Source organism: Protobothrops mucrosquamatus, unplaced genomic scaffold (assembly GCF_001527695.2).
Source record: "Protobothrops mucrosquamatus isolate PMUCROS unplaced genomic scaffold, P.Mucros_1.0 scaffold53, whole genome shotgun sequence".
Lineage (NCBI taxonomy): Eukaryota > Metazoa > Chordata > Lepidosauria > Squamata > Viperidae > Protobothrops > Protobothrops mucrosquamatus.
In genome coordinates this window covers 167,867-185,180 of record NW_015386434.1, presented here as the reverse complement: position 1 = coordinate 185,180, position 17,314 = coordinate 167,867, and the positions used below count along the sequence as shown (strand labels likewise).

At 41.1% G+C, this 17,314-nt stretch overlaps 1 protein-coding gene across 1 annotated transcript in view; it reads right to left on the bottom strand.

The window, feature by feature from the left end:
• Positions 1-212: 212 nt before the first annotated feature.
• Positions 213-17,314, bottom strand: part of LRRC28 (leucine rich repeat containing 28) — a 29,714-nt gene continuing 12,612 nt past the window's right edge. Inside the window, exons 5-9 of the mRNA XM_015811840.2 lie at positions 12,173-12,379; positions 7,958-8,060; positions 3,534-3,709; positions 2,546-2,705; positions 213-658 (exon numbers count right to left, since the gene is read on the bottom strand). Coding sequence (XP_015667326.1) covers positions 586-658; positions 2,546-2,705; positions 3,534-3,709; positions 7,958-8,060; positions 12,173-12,379 — 719 coding nt within the window. The 3' untranslated portion in view covers positions 213-585. The remainder of the gene's footprint in view (positions 659-2,545; positions 2,706-3,533; positions 3,710-7,957; positions 8,061-12,172; positions 12,380-17,314) is intronic.

Sequence of the window (17,314 nt, the reverse complement as noted above, 5' to 3'; positions counted from 1 at the left end):
AGTCACTATCAAAACATCAGCTGGGGGGGGGGGAGAAGAAAGAAAATGTATTGGATCCTTAATGGAAAGTAGGGGAAAAAAAAAAACCTCACTAGCATGAATAAATGGCTACCTGTAATGGCTGCTTCTCAAGAGAGCAGTAACAGGAAATCAAGCAGGGAAATAATTGAAAAAGTTACAAGGACTGCAAAGGTATCATTAAAAAACCCACACACACACTAACTGATATTGCCCATGCAACCCAAGTGAAGTATAAAATGCAACTTGAATCAGAAGTACAAGTTTTGAAAAGTGTCCAGCTGGGTCTTTGATTGTATGTTTGCTTGCTTGATCTTCTGCCCGTGGAGGAACAGGAAGGTGTTAAAACATTTTCTAAAGCTGGACAATCACGATGGTTTCATGAGAGCTTCTGCCTTTTGTCCAGATTTGATAGGAACCCAGGCCTCAAGGGGTTCTCCATGTTCCCAGTTGGGGAATGCCTCCCACTGCTTTGGCACACACAATCACATATTCCAGTCTGGTTAGGAGCCACAGTCTAATGCTGCTTTGAAGCTGGCACCACTCCTGAATACCTTTAAGTATTTATCAGCTCAATAGGTCAAAGGTCTGCAGACACTGGGTGGAGCAGCAATATGCCACAAAACTGACTCTTGTTCTCCTGGGAACACAAAAGAAATATAGGAATGGAAAGGAGAGCAAGAGGCAACGGTTGTCGTCTCAAGTTAAAATGCTGGCCCTAAGACACAAGATACAACTTTTATGGACGGTTAAAAAAAAGCAAAGGAATCAGGAGCGAGGGTTGAGCCTCAGAAAACGAAGTACATATAATATTTGAGTTTGCAAAAATAGCGAGAGGTTTTTTTTCCCCCTCTGTCAACATACCAAAAGGTTCCGCTAATTATTAGTGCAGATTTGAACCTAGGAAGAAAACATCTGGAAAATTTCTTAATTTCTTAAAGGAAGAACATTAAAAAAAAAAAAGTACAATGCTCCCTCAAATCTTCCATTATTTGCTACCAAATAATCTACGTTCTATGTTGTGACTTCTCCCACGTAGTGGTGATGGAAAAGACAACATGAATTTTTATGCAAAGATGTTTGCTTAAATAAGGGGAAAAAAAAGAGAGAAAGATTTTGAACTGCTTTAACAAGCAATTTAAAAATATATCACATCAGTAAAAGCAACCAAGAAAAAATTAAAACCGGAATGATCAAATTAAAAATAATCAGCAATTTAAATAGCCATCTATTGTGCGTATTGAAAGGCCAACAATCACAGTGCACGAGACAGAATCTTAAGAACACAACTGAAAAGAAAGTTATATAACTATTTGGATAACAAATAATTTTACATTCTTGGGCAAATAATCGTTTGCACCAGAGCCAAAAGGCAAACATCTAAAGGGGCATTCCTTTTACCTTACTACCTCTTTGCCTGACTCATAAACTCAAGTTCTGCTTTAATTAAAATCTCACTTGTGTCTGAAATTATTGGAAAATATTGTATACTGCAGATAGGGAACCAATGGGCTCTGGGTGCTTTTGGATTCAAAATGTTACCCCTTCAAGGAGCGTAATCAGGATAGGTTTTATCACCCAATACTATGTATAGAAATATGATTCCACATTTGAGGGGGGAAAAGTGAATGCAGTGTATTCAATGCTCTAGGCTGGCTGGGGAATTCAAGTCCACAGGTCTTAAAAGATGATCAAAGGCCGGAAGGCTAAAACATACGAAGGGCTGCGGGACTTGGGTTTGGCCAGTCTAAAGAAAAGAAGAAATAGGGGAGACATGATAGCAGTGTTCCAGAATCTGAGGGGCTGCCCCAAGGCAGAGGGGGCCAGGTTGTTCACCAAAGCACCAGAGGGAAGGATGAGAAACAATGGTTGAAAACTGATCAAAGAGAGAAGCAACCTGGAATTAAGGAGAAACTTCCTGACAGTGAGGACAATTAACCAGTGGAACAGCTTGCCACAGAAATCATGGGCGCTCCATCACTGGAGATTTTCAAGAAGAGACTAGACATTCACCTGTCTGAGATGGTATAGGTTCTCCTGCTTAAGCAGGGGGCTGGACTAGAAGACTTCCAAGGTCCTGTCCTATTCTATTCTATTCTATTCTATTCTATTCTATTCTATTCTATTCTTCTATTCTATTCTAGCCAAGTTTTGAGACCCCCCCCTCTAGAAATCTTGATGCCAAGTTTTGCATGCTTCCTTCCTACTTCACTTTCTGATTTTCTCCCTATTCTATAGGAAGAAAGAATCTCTCTCATAGCTCATCTTCCGCTACTTAAGTTTTCCAGGTGAGAAAAAAAACGTACAATTGAATATTCAATGTGAAATGCTGCAATTTGGAATAGAAGCAGCATCTTGTGGAAAATCCACCTCATAACTGAGTCTTAATAATGCACTTCTCCATTTGTAGGGAAGATAGTCATCAGACTCACAAAAGCTCAAGCATTTGCTTTTGCAAATGCCTTCTCTTCTAGCTGAAGCCCATGCGTACAGTCTGAAACCAGCATGTAATTTTCTCTGTAATTACCCCTGATGTAATCCAGCCATTGGTGTCTCTCTCAAGGGAAAGAGCTTTGGGTAGACAATAGTAAACATGGGCTGACTGCAACGGTGGCAGTGTCCCAGAGGGCAGTGCAGCAAATCCAGGAGGCTTCTGGGTAATGAGATCGGAGTCATGAACTTCAAATCTAGAGAGGAACGGGGGGGAAAAAGAGGGCGTCAGACGACGATTCTAAAAACCTTCACAGAAACAGCAGTAGCTGGGTGACCTGTTTGGAAGCCTGCCTGCTTGGTTTCATTTGAATTCAGATATAATTAAAATTAAACACCATTAATAAGATTACTCTCCACTCGTGCACTTAATAGTTTTCCCTCCCATCATATTCATGTTTTGGAGGGTCTTTGGAGGGTTGTTCCCTTAGGTTTTCAGGTGACAAATGCACACACACCTCTATCCCAGATTCTGAGAAGGATGCAGAAAATGAATTGTTGACACTCAGTATATAGACAGTCCTTGACTTACAACCATTTGACGACTCTGAAAAAAGCAACTGATGGCTGGTCCCCACATTTACGACCACTGCAGCATCCCCATGATCTCACGATCAAAATTTGGGTATTTGACAACCAGCGTGTATTTACAATGGTTGCGGTGTCCCGGAGTCACGCGATCACCATTCGCGACTGTCTTGGTCAGCTTTTGACAAGCAAAGTCAATGGGATTCCCTTAGCGACCACACAATTTGCTTAACAACTACAGCGATTTGCTTAACAACCCGGGCCAAAAAGGTCACAAAATCGGGCTCGACTATTCAACGACCATTTTGCTGGGCAGTGGAAATTCTGGCCTCAACTGTGGTGTTAAGTCAGGGATGACCTGTAAACACCACAGGAAAAAAAATGGCAAAAGATGGCGGACATTTTTATTTGGCAACATCTGGACGACCAGAGCTTTCTCCTCCCTCCCAGCTTTACAGACCGAAGATATTGGAGACACTCAACCATCATCCATCTACCTTTTAGAGACTTGCAGTATGTGTTATATAAGGTCCTCATGGCCGCCTCCTGCAAGGGGAGCACGTGGTCCAGTTCCGTGCCTATCAGCTTCACCTCCGCCGGGAGGAAAACCGTCAACTGTCCCGATGAAAAGGACAGAAGCTGCAGCTCTGATTTCTGAAGAGGAGAACCACAGCTGGAGAGAGGTTGGAAGAAAGGGGAAAAAATGGTGAGCGACGTAAACGTGGTGTGATCTGTGACCTGTGATATATAGAATCAAGATCACGTGAAGTGTTAATACCACTTTACAATGCCTTGGTGAGGCCACCCTTGGAATACGGCATCCAGTTTTGGTCACCACGATGTAAAAAAGATGCTGAGACTCTAGAAAGAGTGCAGAGAAGAGCAACAAAGATGATTAGGGGACTGGAGACTAAAGCATATAAGGAACACTTGCTGGAATTGGGTCTGTTTAGTTTAATGAAGAGAAGGACGAGGGGGGACATGATAGCAGTGCTCCAATATCTCAGGGGCTGCCCCAAAGAAGAGGGAGTCAAGCTGTTCTCCAAAGCGCCTGAAGGCAGGACGAGAAGCAACGGGTGGAAACTAACCAAGGAGAGAAGCAACCTGGAACTAAGGAGAAACTTCCTGACAGTTAGAACAATTAACCAGTGGAACAACCTGCCTCCAGAAGTGGTGAATGCTCCAACACTGGAAGTTTTTAAGAAGAGACTGGACAGCCATTTGTCTGAAATGGTATAGGGTTTCCTGCCTGAGCAGGGGGTTGGACTAGATGACCTCCAAGGTCCCTTCCAATTTATTATTATTATTATTATTATTATTATTATTATTATTATTATTATTATTATTATTATTATTATTATTATTCTGCGGAAGAGTAGCTGACGAGGGCACCATTGACCTAAAAGAACACTCAAGACATGCCCTTGCAATCAAAACTAGGCGTACAAAATCGAATTTGGGTCGGTTCCCGGGACCAGAGATTTCCGAGCTCTTGGAGTCATGCTGGAGCCATTCTTCAGGGAATTTCTCTCTACTGGAATACATGCTTTGGGCTGTTCTGTGAGTCGTGTTTATGCGGTGTCTTCCTATCAGCTGATTGGTGTGTGGATGGCTGGCGACTGGCTGTTGTTTCCTTGGGCTGCCAAGCCCTCGGCTCCTAAGTATTTAAAAGGCTGGTGGTAATCCAGCACTCTGACTGACAAGGGGTCTGTTTCCCAGGCTTCCAGTAGAGAAATTCCCCGAAGACTGGCTCCAGCACGAGTCCCAAAGCTGGGAGAGTAAATCTCTGGTTCTGGAATCGACCCAAGTTTGATTTTGCATCGTTATCGTTGGATACGTGTATTTGCCTTCATTCGTAAAACTAGACATCATCACAGATCATTTCAATGAGAACTAGGGTTAGAAGAAAAAGGCAAATCTGCATTAAATACATTTCTTGCGAATAACTTGCCGGCCTTTTTAAAAAGAGAGACAGAGAGGGGGGGGCTCATCCAAACTATAATCTAGTGTTTGACGTGATCAGTATGAACAGAAAATATTCTAAATCAAAATCAAATCAGTTCCCAAATATGGATCAGTTCAATATGCAAACCTGGCAACAATCTGCAAATGTCACCTATTTACAGGAGGTGCCCAACATCGTGCTTCAAGAATGAAAATTAACTTGCTGACAAGAAGCTTGCTAAGTGTGACATCCCCAACTTGACTTCATCAATTTTAATCAGGCCTGCAGATGCCAAGCAATTACGCATCCAAAAGACAAGCAGAAGCTTGCTCTAAGGCCTGACAGAAGTAAATATGGCAACTGCACACAAGGGCGTTGATTCCAAAGTGTTTTAATCAACACAAAGGGATAATATCCCAACAGAAAATAACCAGTAAGGAGAATATTTATAGCTCCTTGGTGTTCTCTGAGCTTGGTTGTTTTCTTGCAGATGTTTCAGTACCCAAACTAGGTAACATCGTCAGTGTTACTACTGATGATGTTACCTAGTTTGGGTCATGAAACATCTGCAAGAAAACAACCAAGCTCAGAGAGCACCAGGCAACTCTCCCCCCCCCCCAAAGTAGATTTTTCAGAATCTGGTTACATTTAAGAATTTAAATGACAGACATGAAGAGCAAAAGAGCTGGTCCTGTAATTTGGCTTTGCACTGGATCTAGCAAGTAAAATTTCAGATAATTAAACGCATACATTTACTTACTTACATACTTGACATTCTAAGCTGCAGGTTTCCATGTGCCCCAGCTGGCTAAAATAGATTGCATCACTTTGATCAGCATCTAATGCCAGTGCCATACCTGCAGGCTGCCACATCTCTCAAAGCCCTTGAGAGGCAACCTGTGTCTCTGGAAATCCAGCAAGATGGGAGAAGAGCGGATAGCTTGTTATAAGCTGTTCCACAGGGGTCTTATTCTCGTGGTCTCAGTGGGTGGCATTCGCTCAAGGAGGAGACCCTGATGCAATTCAATTGCTTTCCCAAAAAGACTTAAAAGAGACACCGAATTTGACACGGTATATTTTTTCTTAAGCCCTTAGGATACTGCAGTTGGTAACAAGTAAGGCAGAACTTGTCTAGCTTATGTTTCTCAATCTTCAAGGTCTGCTTTCAGTTGAGAAATAAGGGCACGCGTTTTATTTTCATGAACCACCAAAACAAAAGTGTTGCCGCTTGTTTAAATGCTGCTGTTTTCACTGGGATGTAATCCTTTTCCATTCAACAGTTCCAAGAACATGGAATCTTTCAGCTGGCAGAGGCTAGGACCCATATTTGTCTTTTACACATCCACTCCCAACGTGTTTGTCCCAACAGGGCTAAGGATTTGACTTGTGTGGCTGCTATTTATGAATATTCAACTCCTGGAGGTAACAATCTCCCTTTGTCCAATGTAAGAAGAGTGAGCAGGACTCACTGATCTATTTACAGAATCACCTGGCAGAAGGCAATTCAGACCTAAGGGGATTATGCCAGCAGTTGCCATTTCATCTAATGTGCACACTTTCAAGTTTTGCCAACAGCGCCTAAAGCACACAGAAGGATGCTTTTCAAATTATGAATCAATCCCAATTAAACAGAGGCATGTTATTCTGTTTGCTAAGGGAATGCGTTTTGCTACAGAATGGCCATCTTAACAGGGAAAGCAAGCAAGTGGTATCTAATACCACTTTTCGGAGGCAGAAAGAAAACAGGAATACTTTAATCACCCTCCAGATGTGCTAAACTGCGTTCCCCGTTGCGGAATGCTACAGGGAATGTTGGGAAGTGTATTCTAAAAGATCTGAAGGTGTCAAGGTCTTGGGGCTGGGCTTGGTTGCTTGCCATTAGAATCATCTTAAATGCTCAAATGCAAATGAGCAACAATCCAGCGGTCCTCTCTGTCCAGAATTTTGCTGTTTTCAAAAGAGGAGTCAAAGAGGCCATCTAGGATAAGACTGAGGGGCCCTCCCTCAACAGTGGAGAGGGATACAACATCACTTATCTCCTGTTTACAACGCAGTCTTTTCAGCAGTCCCAAAAAGGGTCCATACATGTTTGCATTCTAATTCAGCTGACTCTGAGGATACAGCTCGATCCCCAAGTGGCCTCAATGACTTTCAAAGCACTAATGACGAGATGACTGCTAAGAGTATAAATCCTTCCCCACCAGGCAGTTAGAGTCGATGAAGAAGCTTCTTGGATGAGAAGCAAAACATTTTCCAAGAAAAACAAAACAAGAAAGTCCAGTTGCCTTTTGGAAAAAAACACTTTTGGGGACAACCATGATCTGGATGATTGAGAATCCCCATAGAGTCTGAAAGGTCAAACCACTTGTATCCTGTATAAACAGAGACCAAACCCCACGCTCTTCTAGCACTGATGATGTTACTTAGTTGGGTAATGAAATGTCTGCAAGCAGATAACCAAGCTCGGGGAGCAGCAAGGACTCCATAGTTCAACTCTTGAGTTATGAAGATTCTCTTCAGTTGGATCTGGAATGTGCCAATTTAGAGGCTTATCTATATCACCCTATATGATACATGGCCTTACTAAACGTATAGAACCCTATGTTGCAAAGCACTCTTAGAGGATGTTATGAACAATGTTACCATAACGATGTATATGAAAAATGCAGGTTTGTGTCAAGACTTCTGTTCCATTCCTACTCAGTCTCAAGTTCAGTTTTTCCCCCTGAACTATCTTAGAAGATCAAAAAGCAGCAAAGAAGGCTAAGCTCTATAAGCATTTAAAAGTGAGAAAATTAATGCAGGCGATTTAATACAACTGAATGGAGCAGACATTATAGGTAAATTCCTTTAAAGCATAGGACCGTCATTCGACAGATTAAATAATCCAAGATAAAACTGATGAATAAGACTTAGAAAATAAAAGGATCCACGGCAATTTATATTTGTGGGCTTAACTTAAATCTGAGGACCTACCCATTACAGCCAATGACTTTGTTGTAAAGGTAAGAAGGGAGACCTCGAAGGTGAGCGTTGTTATCCACGTAAACATATTGCAGTTCCCGGGAACGACCTAAATCTGCATTTAAGAAACATGAAACAGAAAATAAGTAATCACCTTCCTGACAGGCATGTTCAAGCAAACACATACGTACACACAAACACCTTCCTGGCATGTCAGCGAACGCACTTAGCATCTGAGCAGTCTAGAAAAACCTTTTTTATGAAATCAGTGGAAACCCTATAATAACAAGACAGATTCTGCCATGAAAATTATCCCCTAATTTCCACGTTTCTGTCTGGGAATATATGCAAATGCGTTCTTTCACCAGAAATAACAGAAGTCTCGTTAAACGGCTGGGAAAAGAACAATGCAGAGTTCCAATTTTGTTATGTGGTTGTTGTTTTTTCTTCTTCAAGAAAGCTGCCAAATCTAAGTAGGACTGTCTCATTCCAAGAAAAACATCGACGTGACTAAGAATAAGGGAACACTGCTCCGTAGTTCTCTTTTGTGTCGGTGCATGCATGAACCTGTGAATGAAATGAAACAATTTGATTTACAACATTTTTTTCTTGGCTTCAGTTTGCTTAGCAGTTTGCTTCCCGGAGACCAGCCAAAAAGTACAGATACTCCTGACTTACGACCACAATTGAATCCAAAATTTCCGTTGTTAAGCGAGACAGTCGTTTTGCCCCCATTTTATAAACTTTCTTGCCACAGTTGTTAAGTGAATCACTGCAGCTGTTAAGTTAATAACACGGTTGTTAACTGAATCAGATTGGAAATAAAAAGCCTTGGAAGTGCATCATAACTTAATTTGCAAAGTGGTGATGAACCTCCCTAATTGAGGCTGTAGCTAGTACTTTTATAGTTAGTATAAATTTAATTTTGCTATTAAAACTTTCAGGTTCTACAAGATTTTTTAAAAACATTCCCTAAGCTGTGAAAATGCAGCCAGGACCCATTAAAAATAAGCAACAAATAGCTGTTTTTTCCCCCTCTTCTCCACTTTTAGTGCACTGTGAGAAATCTGTATCGATGCAAGTCTTTCAGCAGCTGAGAACCAGGGTACACATACTGTATATCTGTACTATCGGCACATTTGTTATATCTTTGCTTGTTCCTTTCTCATCTAAAAGCTGAGCCAAGAGAAGCCAAGCCAAACCACAAAAAGATTATATCTAAATGTTAAGAAATCTTAAATCTTAGCAGCGTTCTTGTGGCTCTTATTAAAGTTTTAAACTTCTGCAACAAAGACGATAAAGGATCTGGAAGCTAAATTGTTATGATGCATGGCTGAGGGACTTAGATATGTGTAGCCCATCAAATAGAAGAATTAGGGGGGACATGATAACTGTCTTCCAATATTGAGGGGCTGTCACAGAGAAGAGGGGATTGACTTATTCTCCAAAGCACCTGAGGGCAGGACAAGAAGTAATGGGTGGAAGCTTATATAAGAGAGACCCTACGTAGATGTAAGGAGAAATTTTCTGATAGCGAGAATAGTTAATCAATGGCATAGCTTGCCTCCTGGAGTTTGGGGCTGCCCTGTCACTACAGGTTTTCAAGAAGAAACTGGACAACCATTTATCTGGGGTGGTATACTGCCTTGAACAGGGGGTTGGACTAGAAGACCTCCGAGGTCCCTTCCAGGCCTATGATTGTATGATCATGCAAAAAGCACACACACAAAAAATATTTTTCCTAAACATGTTCTTTTCAGACTTCGTAGAAAAGGAAGGTCGCATCTGAAGTCACAAAGAGAAGTTTGCATGTAGCTTTTTTAAAAAATACAGTACAGTTTATCTGCAACTTTTCCATTTTTCTCCTCCTCCCAGCATGGAAGATCAAAGACTTTTCCCTTGAACAAACTGCACCAGTCCTAAACAAACCCCAATTCAACTATACTTTTTTTTTAAAAAAAATTGTCCTCAAGGCATCTGCATTCCACATGGCTGAACATGGAACAAAAGGTCTTATATATCTGCCCTGATATTTTTTTTAACCCCGGCGTGAAAGCAGAAAAGCTATGTATTTTGAGATAATAAAGTAAGCGGTATTATTAATTTGATGTGTGTGTGATTTTTATTTTTTACAAAAAGGAGCAGAATTAATACACTCATCCTCAAACATATGGGCTGGCAGAGCAATATCCCAAAGTAGGGTGGGCGACTCAAAAGCTGCAGGTGGTCCTTAGCACATTTGCGGTCGCATCGCTTTCCAAGAACACGCTGCTAAAATTTGGCAGCAAACTGGCCAGATTCTTCGTGCTGTGAGTTTTAGTTTTTGTTTTGCTTTGCTTTTCCTCCAAAATGAGGGTGAAAGTGAGAGAGGCCTACTGTAGGAAAAACACTCGGATTCCCATCCTAAAGTTACCTTCGGGATGGATGGAAATTATGCTGCCAAATTCTGTTATTCACTGAATTTCCGCAGAATTTCTTGAGCTGTCTGGAGTATGTGTGTGTGTATATATATATGTGTTAAGAGGTAAAAAGAGAAACACTTCCTTCACACAAGTTTTCCTCTTCCATACCACCTTTAACTTCTGGGAAACAGACCACCCAAACTCAACTTTATTTAACAGAATAACAGGGTTAGGAGGAAAATGGAGGTTTTCTAGTCCAGAGGTCTCCAACCTTTGGGGAACCAGGGACCGGTTCTGTGAAGAGAGATTTTCCACGGACCGGAGGGGGCCTGGTTTCATGTACTGCCTGCATCCTGTGGATGGGGCTTTGCTTGTTTGCGCGGACCAGTTGCTGGCATGCCATGGACCGGTGTCGGTCCGTGGACCGGGGGTTGGGGACCCCTGTTCTAGGCCAACCTTCCAGTGAAGAAGCACCCACAACTTCTGGAGGCAAGCTGTTCCACTGATCAATTGTTAATTATCAAATTTAGACTGGATTCATGCAACATGCTAAACCCTGGTTTGTTAAACCATGCTGTCTTGAATAAAGTACCAGTTGGATTCTTGCAACCTGCTATCCCCTCCAACTTATCAACAATATTGGTTGGGTTTATTTGCACAAGGTGAGAAGCTAAAAACTGATGCTGCCCATCACTGGTGGAAGGTTGTAGGAGGCACGCTGGAAGGTTGAAATCCACATCTAAAAAGTGGAATTCTCAGCGAAGTTGACAAACTGTGAACCTGGGTTAAGCTAACGGTTCATTAAAAATCAGCTAATAAATCATAGTGCAGGGGTTGTTTTTTTTCTGTTTGGCTTAGCCTGAACTGGGAATTCAGCCATCCTGATTTATAGTGCGTGGATTGCAACTCTCTACATTAGCCCATCTGATTGTTGGTTTCATCAGTGTGCTGCGGCTGCCAAGAAAGCCAACACAGTGCTAGGCTGCATTAACAGAGGGATAGAATCAAGATCACGTGAAGTATTAATACCACTTTACAAGGCCTTGGTAAGGCCACACTTGGAATATTGCATCCAGTTTTGGTCACCATGATGTCAAAAAGATGTTGAGACTCTAGAAAGAATGCAGAGAAGAGCAACAAAGATGATTAGGAGACTGGAGGCTAAAACATATGAAGAACTGTTGCTGGAACTGTGTATGTCTAGTCTAATGAAGAGAAGGATGAGGGGGGACATGATAGTAGTCTTCCAGTATCTCAGGGGTTGCCCCAAAGAAGAGGGAGTCAAGCTGTTCTCCAAAGCACCAGAAGGCAGGACAAGGAGCAACAGATGGAAACTAACCAAAGAGAGAAGCCACCTAGAACTAAGGAGAAATTTCCTGACAGTTAGAACAATTAATCAGTGGAACAATCTGCCTCCAAAAGCTGTGAATGCTCCAACACTGGAAGTTTTTAAGAAGAGACTGGACAGCCATTTGTCTGAAATGGTATAAGGTCTCCTACTTGACTAGTGGGTTGGACTAGAAGATCCCCCAGGTCCCTTTCAACATTATTATTATTATTATTATTATTATTATTATTATTATTATTATTATTATTATTATTATTATTGTTGTTGTTGTTGTTGTTGTTGTTGTTGTTGTAGCAAACATTGGTTAGCATAATGCATGAACCCAAAATACGTAAAATTGGAAGACTTTGACTAGTTAGATATCAGATCCTTTTTTTGATTTCTAATATAAAATTTATCTCACTGGCTCCTTTCGTAGCTAGACCCCTGCCCATATATTTTAGAGTTTAATTCTCAGATAGCCAAAACAGCACTCACCAAGAGGCAAGAAAGCAAGCTGATTTCCTGCCATGGACAACTCATTCAGACTGGGAAGCTGGCAAAGATGGCGAGGGACGTACCAGAGATGGTTCTGGTCAGCAGTGAGGTACTGAAGAGAGGGGCACCTGTGCAGTTTTTCAGGCAAGGTTATCAAATGATTGGTTGAGACATCCAGCGTCTGCAGATCTTTAAGGTCTCCGAGCTCTGCAAACACAATAAACACACAAAAAAAAGACATTACATTTCACACTTTATGAGAAACACCTTAAAGGAAAATCCAGAATAGCGAAGTTGGAGCCTGTCCAATCTCTAAATGGCTGTCCAGTCTCTTCTTAAAAACCTCCAGTGATGGAGCACCCACAATTTCTGGAGGCAAGCTGTTCCACTGGTTAATTGTTCTCACTGTCAGGGAATTTCTCCTTAGTTCTAGATTGGCACTCTCCTTGATTAGTCTACACCCATTGCTTCTTGTCCTGCCTTCAGGTGCTTTGGAGAATAGGCTGACCTGTCTTCCTTGTGACAGCCCCCCAAATATTGGAATCCAAATTCAATTCAAAATCCAATTCCAAGTTTTAAAAAGAGCATTTATATATATTACAGGTGTTGCAGCATCCATGGAATGTGTCACCTAGCACCACAGGAGCATTTGCTGTGGCTGAGACACAAGTTGTGATTGACCTATGTTATTATTATTACTGTGGAAGTTCTGAATTTCTTGACCTGACCTGCATAAATCAGGAATCTGGTAGCACCTTTTCAAGCTACCAAATTTTATTAAAAAGCCGAAATGTTTGCGTGCATTTTAATAAAATGTGGCACTTACCCAGACTCCTCCTGATTTTGGGATATAATAGTCTAATATGGCCCTCCTCCTACAAGGTTCACACAAACTGGTAAGACTTTTTATTCATGGATAGATTCTCTACGAAGCTATTGGGATTCTTCCGAAGTGCAAATGTGGTGTAGCACATCTAACAAAAGATTCTTTTCCGACTTTCTTTGCAGTAACAACTAGAAGATGCTGTACTCACGGCCATGCCAATTGATTTTATGATCGCTGCCCCTATCAAATAAGCAAGCCATTCTCTTAATTTGAAGCCCCATTAGCCACAATGAGGAAAAAGACAGGCAGAGGGAAAAGCCACATATCCCTAAATAGGAAACACTGGAAAAACAATATGAAGGGGGGAAAAAAGTTTTCTGCGAGTTTTGCCATAAAAATTTCAGCCACCACATCTTATTTGAAATAGGATGCGAGGTTATTAATAGCTCAATGTTGGAAAATGGATCGTTTGCCTACTATAGAGGATTGGGCATTTAAAGTTTCAAATTTAGCAGAAATGGCTAAGATTTCAGCCTATGTGAAGGATTACTCACAAGAAAGATATATACTGGTTTGGAGAAGATGGATAGATTATATAGAAAAGAAATATGGAACTAAAAAGTTTCATTTGGTTTTTGAGTAAATTTGTGATTGTTAATGTAGTATATTTTATTAAAATTAAATAATTTGTAATAATGATGTTTAATATATCAGTTTAGAAGAGAGCTAAAGGATGTTATAGAATTGTTAACTTAAGGATAATATAATTTAAGACAGAATATAATTATTGTATTGTAAACCCTATGTGTAGCTCTGGGAAGTCGGGGGGAAGGGAGGGGGGTGGGGAAGGGTGGAGTATGAGGGAGGTGGGGAGTTATATTGTAAAAATTTTAAAAATTTTCAATAAAAAAAAATAAAAAAAAAATAGGATGGTTTGCTTTGGCTGTGGTGTGGTGAAAACTTCAGGACCCAAAAGTGCTAAAATGAAATCTCCCAGGAAAAAACAATAACGAGGGACCATTTTCAACCAGATGCATATTTCACGACAAGGAAACAATAAAAACAGCATCCTTTGTGTTATGATAATTAGAAGATAGGAACAGATCTGGGGCTATTCTGCAGATGCTGGAGGAGGACTGGGGAAGGGAGAGGAAGGGGGAAATGACAGGTCATTAGGATAATTGAAAGGAACCAGGTGGGAAACCACTGGAAAGATTTGCATAATAAGAAAAAAGCAGGAGAAAGAAAAAAAGGTTTATGTGGAAAGTTTTAACATCATACATATATAGCTCAAATAATGCTCCTTAAAATTTCCCTCTCTAACCATTAGAATAGTATAGTCAAACTAATACATTTCTAAGTAAAATAAGAATTCAATTAATCAATAGAAGTTATCAGCAACCTTTCATCGATGTAAATCAAACCCTGTTTTTAGGTTTATTAATTTCCAAATACCATATCTAACTTAGCCTCAAACAAAAATATTATTTACAATTCGGGTGTCCATAATTTCTCTTATTCAAGCCTATTATTTCCATAATTACATTCTTACATTTCTCAACTATATTCTATTTCTTGTTCAGTAATTCTTCATTTATTAATGTCATCTCTTCCATCATTACAATCTTTTTATCATTATCGCTCCACAAATTAACTATCATATCTAATAATTAAAAAAAGCACAGGAGAAATAGAAAAAAAATAATAGAAAGAAAGAAAAAGAAACCAAGAAAAAGAAAGAGAAAAGAAGGAAGATCTATTATTCCCATAGGTGGAAAGTTTTTAAACAAATGTAAACTGAGTGGGGTGTAGGACACGGTGCCACAACTCATCAATCCTAGTTAAGGCAGCCTCCCGTTTCTACTTTTTCTATTCTTCTTAGAATTAACTTAAAATTTAATTCTAACTTAGGAGCAGGGCTACAGGACACAGATAGAAACAGATTTTAAATGAATGCAGGTACTCCACGACTTATGACAATTGAGCCCAACATTTCTGTTGCCCCATTTTACGACTTTTCTTGCCACCGTTGTTAAGTAAATCACTGCAGTTGTTTGGTTAGTAAAATGGTGGTTAAGTCAATTCCCCGTTGACTTTGCTTGTCAGAAGGTCGCAAAAGGGGATCCCGTGACCCCGGGCACACTGCGACCGTCATAAGTACGAGTCAGTTGCCAAGCGTCCGAATTTTGATCACGTGACGATGGGGATGCTGCAACGGTCGTAGTGAGAAAAACGGTCTTAAGTCAGGGCTGTTGTAATTTTGATCACGGGACCCGGGAATGCTGCGACGGCCGTAAGTGCGAAGAACAGTCATAAGTCACTCTTTTTTTGGTGCTATTGTGACTAAAACAGTCACTAAATGAATGGTTGTAAATCAAGGATTCCTTGTATGCATTTCTCCCCCCCTCCAATTGAAACAAAGTTATGCAGAATGGGAAATATGCTTGTGGAGGAAGTTAAAGCCATACATTGTGTGGGAGTCAGGCTATTCTGCTTTCGATTAAATCCAGAAGCAGCCAAGAAAGTCAGGCAACAGCGGATTTTTTTTTCATAAACTCTTTGCAAATAACATTCAGAATGATGGGATGCTAGAAGGGAAAGTTTTGTTCAATGAGCTACCCAAGTTTGGCAAATGGACTAACTCAGGGGTAGGCAACCTTGGCTCTTTTATGACTGGTGGACTTCAACTCCCAGAATTCCTGAGCCAGCATGGTTGCCTACCCCTGGACTAGAAGATATGAATTTAAGAAAAAATAAACCAGGGAAAACTCATGGAATGACCCAAGAGGAGACAACTACTTTTGTCTTTCTACCAAAACAAGAAAAAGATAAAAAAATACGTCTATGGAGATTCTCATTGAGGTCATGGTTGTCCCAAAGGTGCTTTTTCCAAAAGGCAACTGGATTTCCTTGGGGGTTTTTTTTTTCCTTGAAAAAATTTAGCTTCTCATCCAAGAAACTCCTTCGGTTCTGACTGAACTGAAGAAGCTTCTTGGATGAGAAGCGAAACATTTTCAAAGAAAAAAAAAACCTCCAAGAAAGTTCGGTTGCCTTTTGGAAAAAAGCACCTTTGGGATAGAAAAAAAGAGGAAGGCGGCTAGATCCCCAAGGGACAAGTGAAGTTCTGCTTGGAAGAAGACAAACAAAGACTGCAATCTCTCCCCCCCTATACACACACTCAAAAAAACAAAAAAAAAGTTAGAGGAGAAAATGGGAAAAGAAGCATCGTTTCTATTAGCTGGTGGTAAAAAGTTTTAAGAAAAAGGTAGGTGAGCTGTTCAGTCTTCTGTGTCAAATCGGATCAGGTCTTTATTACGGACATAGATCAGCCTTCTGAGACATCCCAAAGCCTGTCCAGCAGCAGAAGACCATGAAGAGCGCAGCCTACATATTACCCAAACCACAGACCAGCAAGTAAAAGGCCCAGCTATTTTCAGACACAAGACCTCTGTTGCAGGAGTATTTTTAGCGACAGGAACCACCCAGTTCAAATTCTTCAAAGCTGCCAGTTGGCAAACTGGCGAAGATCCAGAAGCAGTGCTGGCCAAGATATATCTTTTTTTTTCTTCCCCCAACTCTTAGGGAGAGACCGAGGTATTTCTCATCTTTGTTGTCTAGCCAGAAGAATGCTCATTCAAATATCTCAACTTCTTCTTATCCTTGGGATGCCGAATGCTGGACACGTATATATCAAAGACAAACAGTGCAATCTGTCCTCAGGTTACATCAGAGTGAGCAGGGCTGAATTGCTCTTCAACCTTCAACTTTCATCCAGAACAAGTGGAATTTTTGTTGTTAAGTCGTGTCCGACCCATCGCAACCCCATGGACAACGTTCCTCCAGGCCTTCCTGTCCTCTACCATCTTCTGGAGTCCATTTAAGCTCATGCCTCCTGCTTCAGTGACTCCATCCAGCCACCTCCTTCTCTGTCGTCCCCTTCTTCTCTTGCCCTCCATTTTTCCCAGCATTAGGCTCTTCTCCAGTGAGTCCTTCCTTCTCATTAGGTGGCCAAAGTACTTGAGTTTCAACTTCAGGATCTGGAATTAGGCTACTTCTAATTCTACACCTCCATGGAGCAGGATTGGCCAGAACTGGTAGCATAGGTAGAATCCTTTACAGCAGGGGTCCCCAACCCCTGGTCCATGGACTGGTACCGGGCCGCAGCATGCCAGCAACCAGTCCGCACAAACAAGCAAAGCCCCATCCGTGGAATACAGGCAGCACACAAAAAGAAGAAGGAGGAGGAGGAGAAGAAGGAGAAGGAGAAGGAGAAGGAGGAGGAGGAGGAGGAGGAGGAGGAGGAGGAGGAGGAGGAG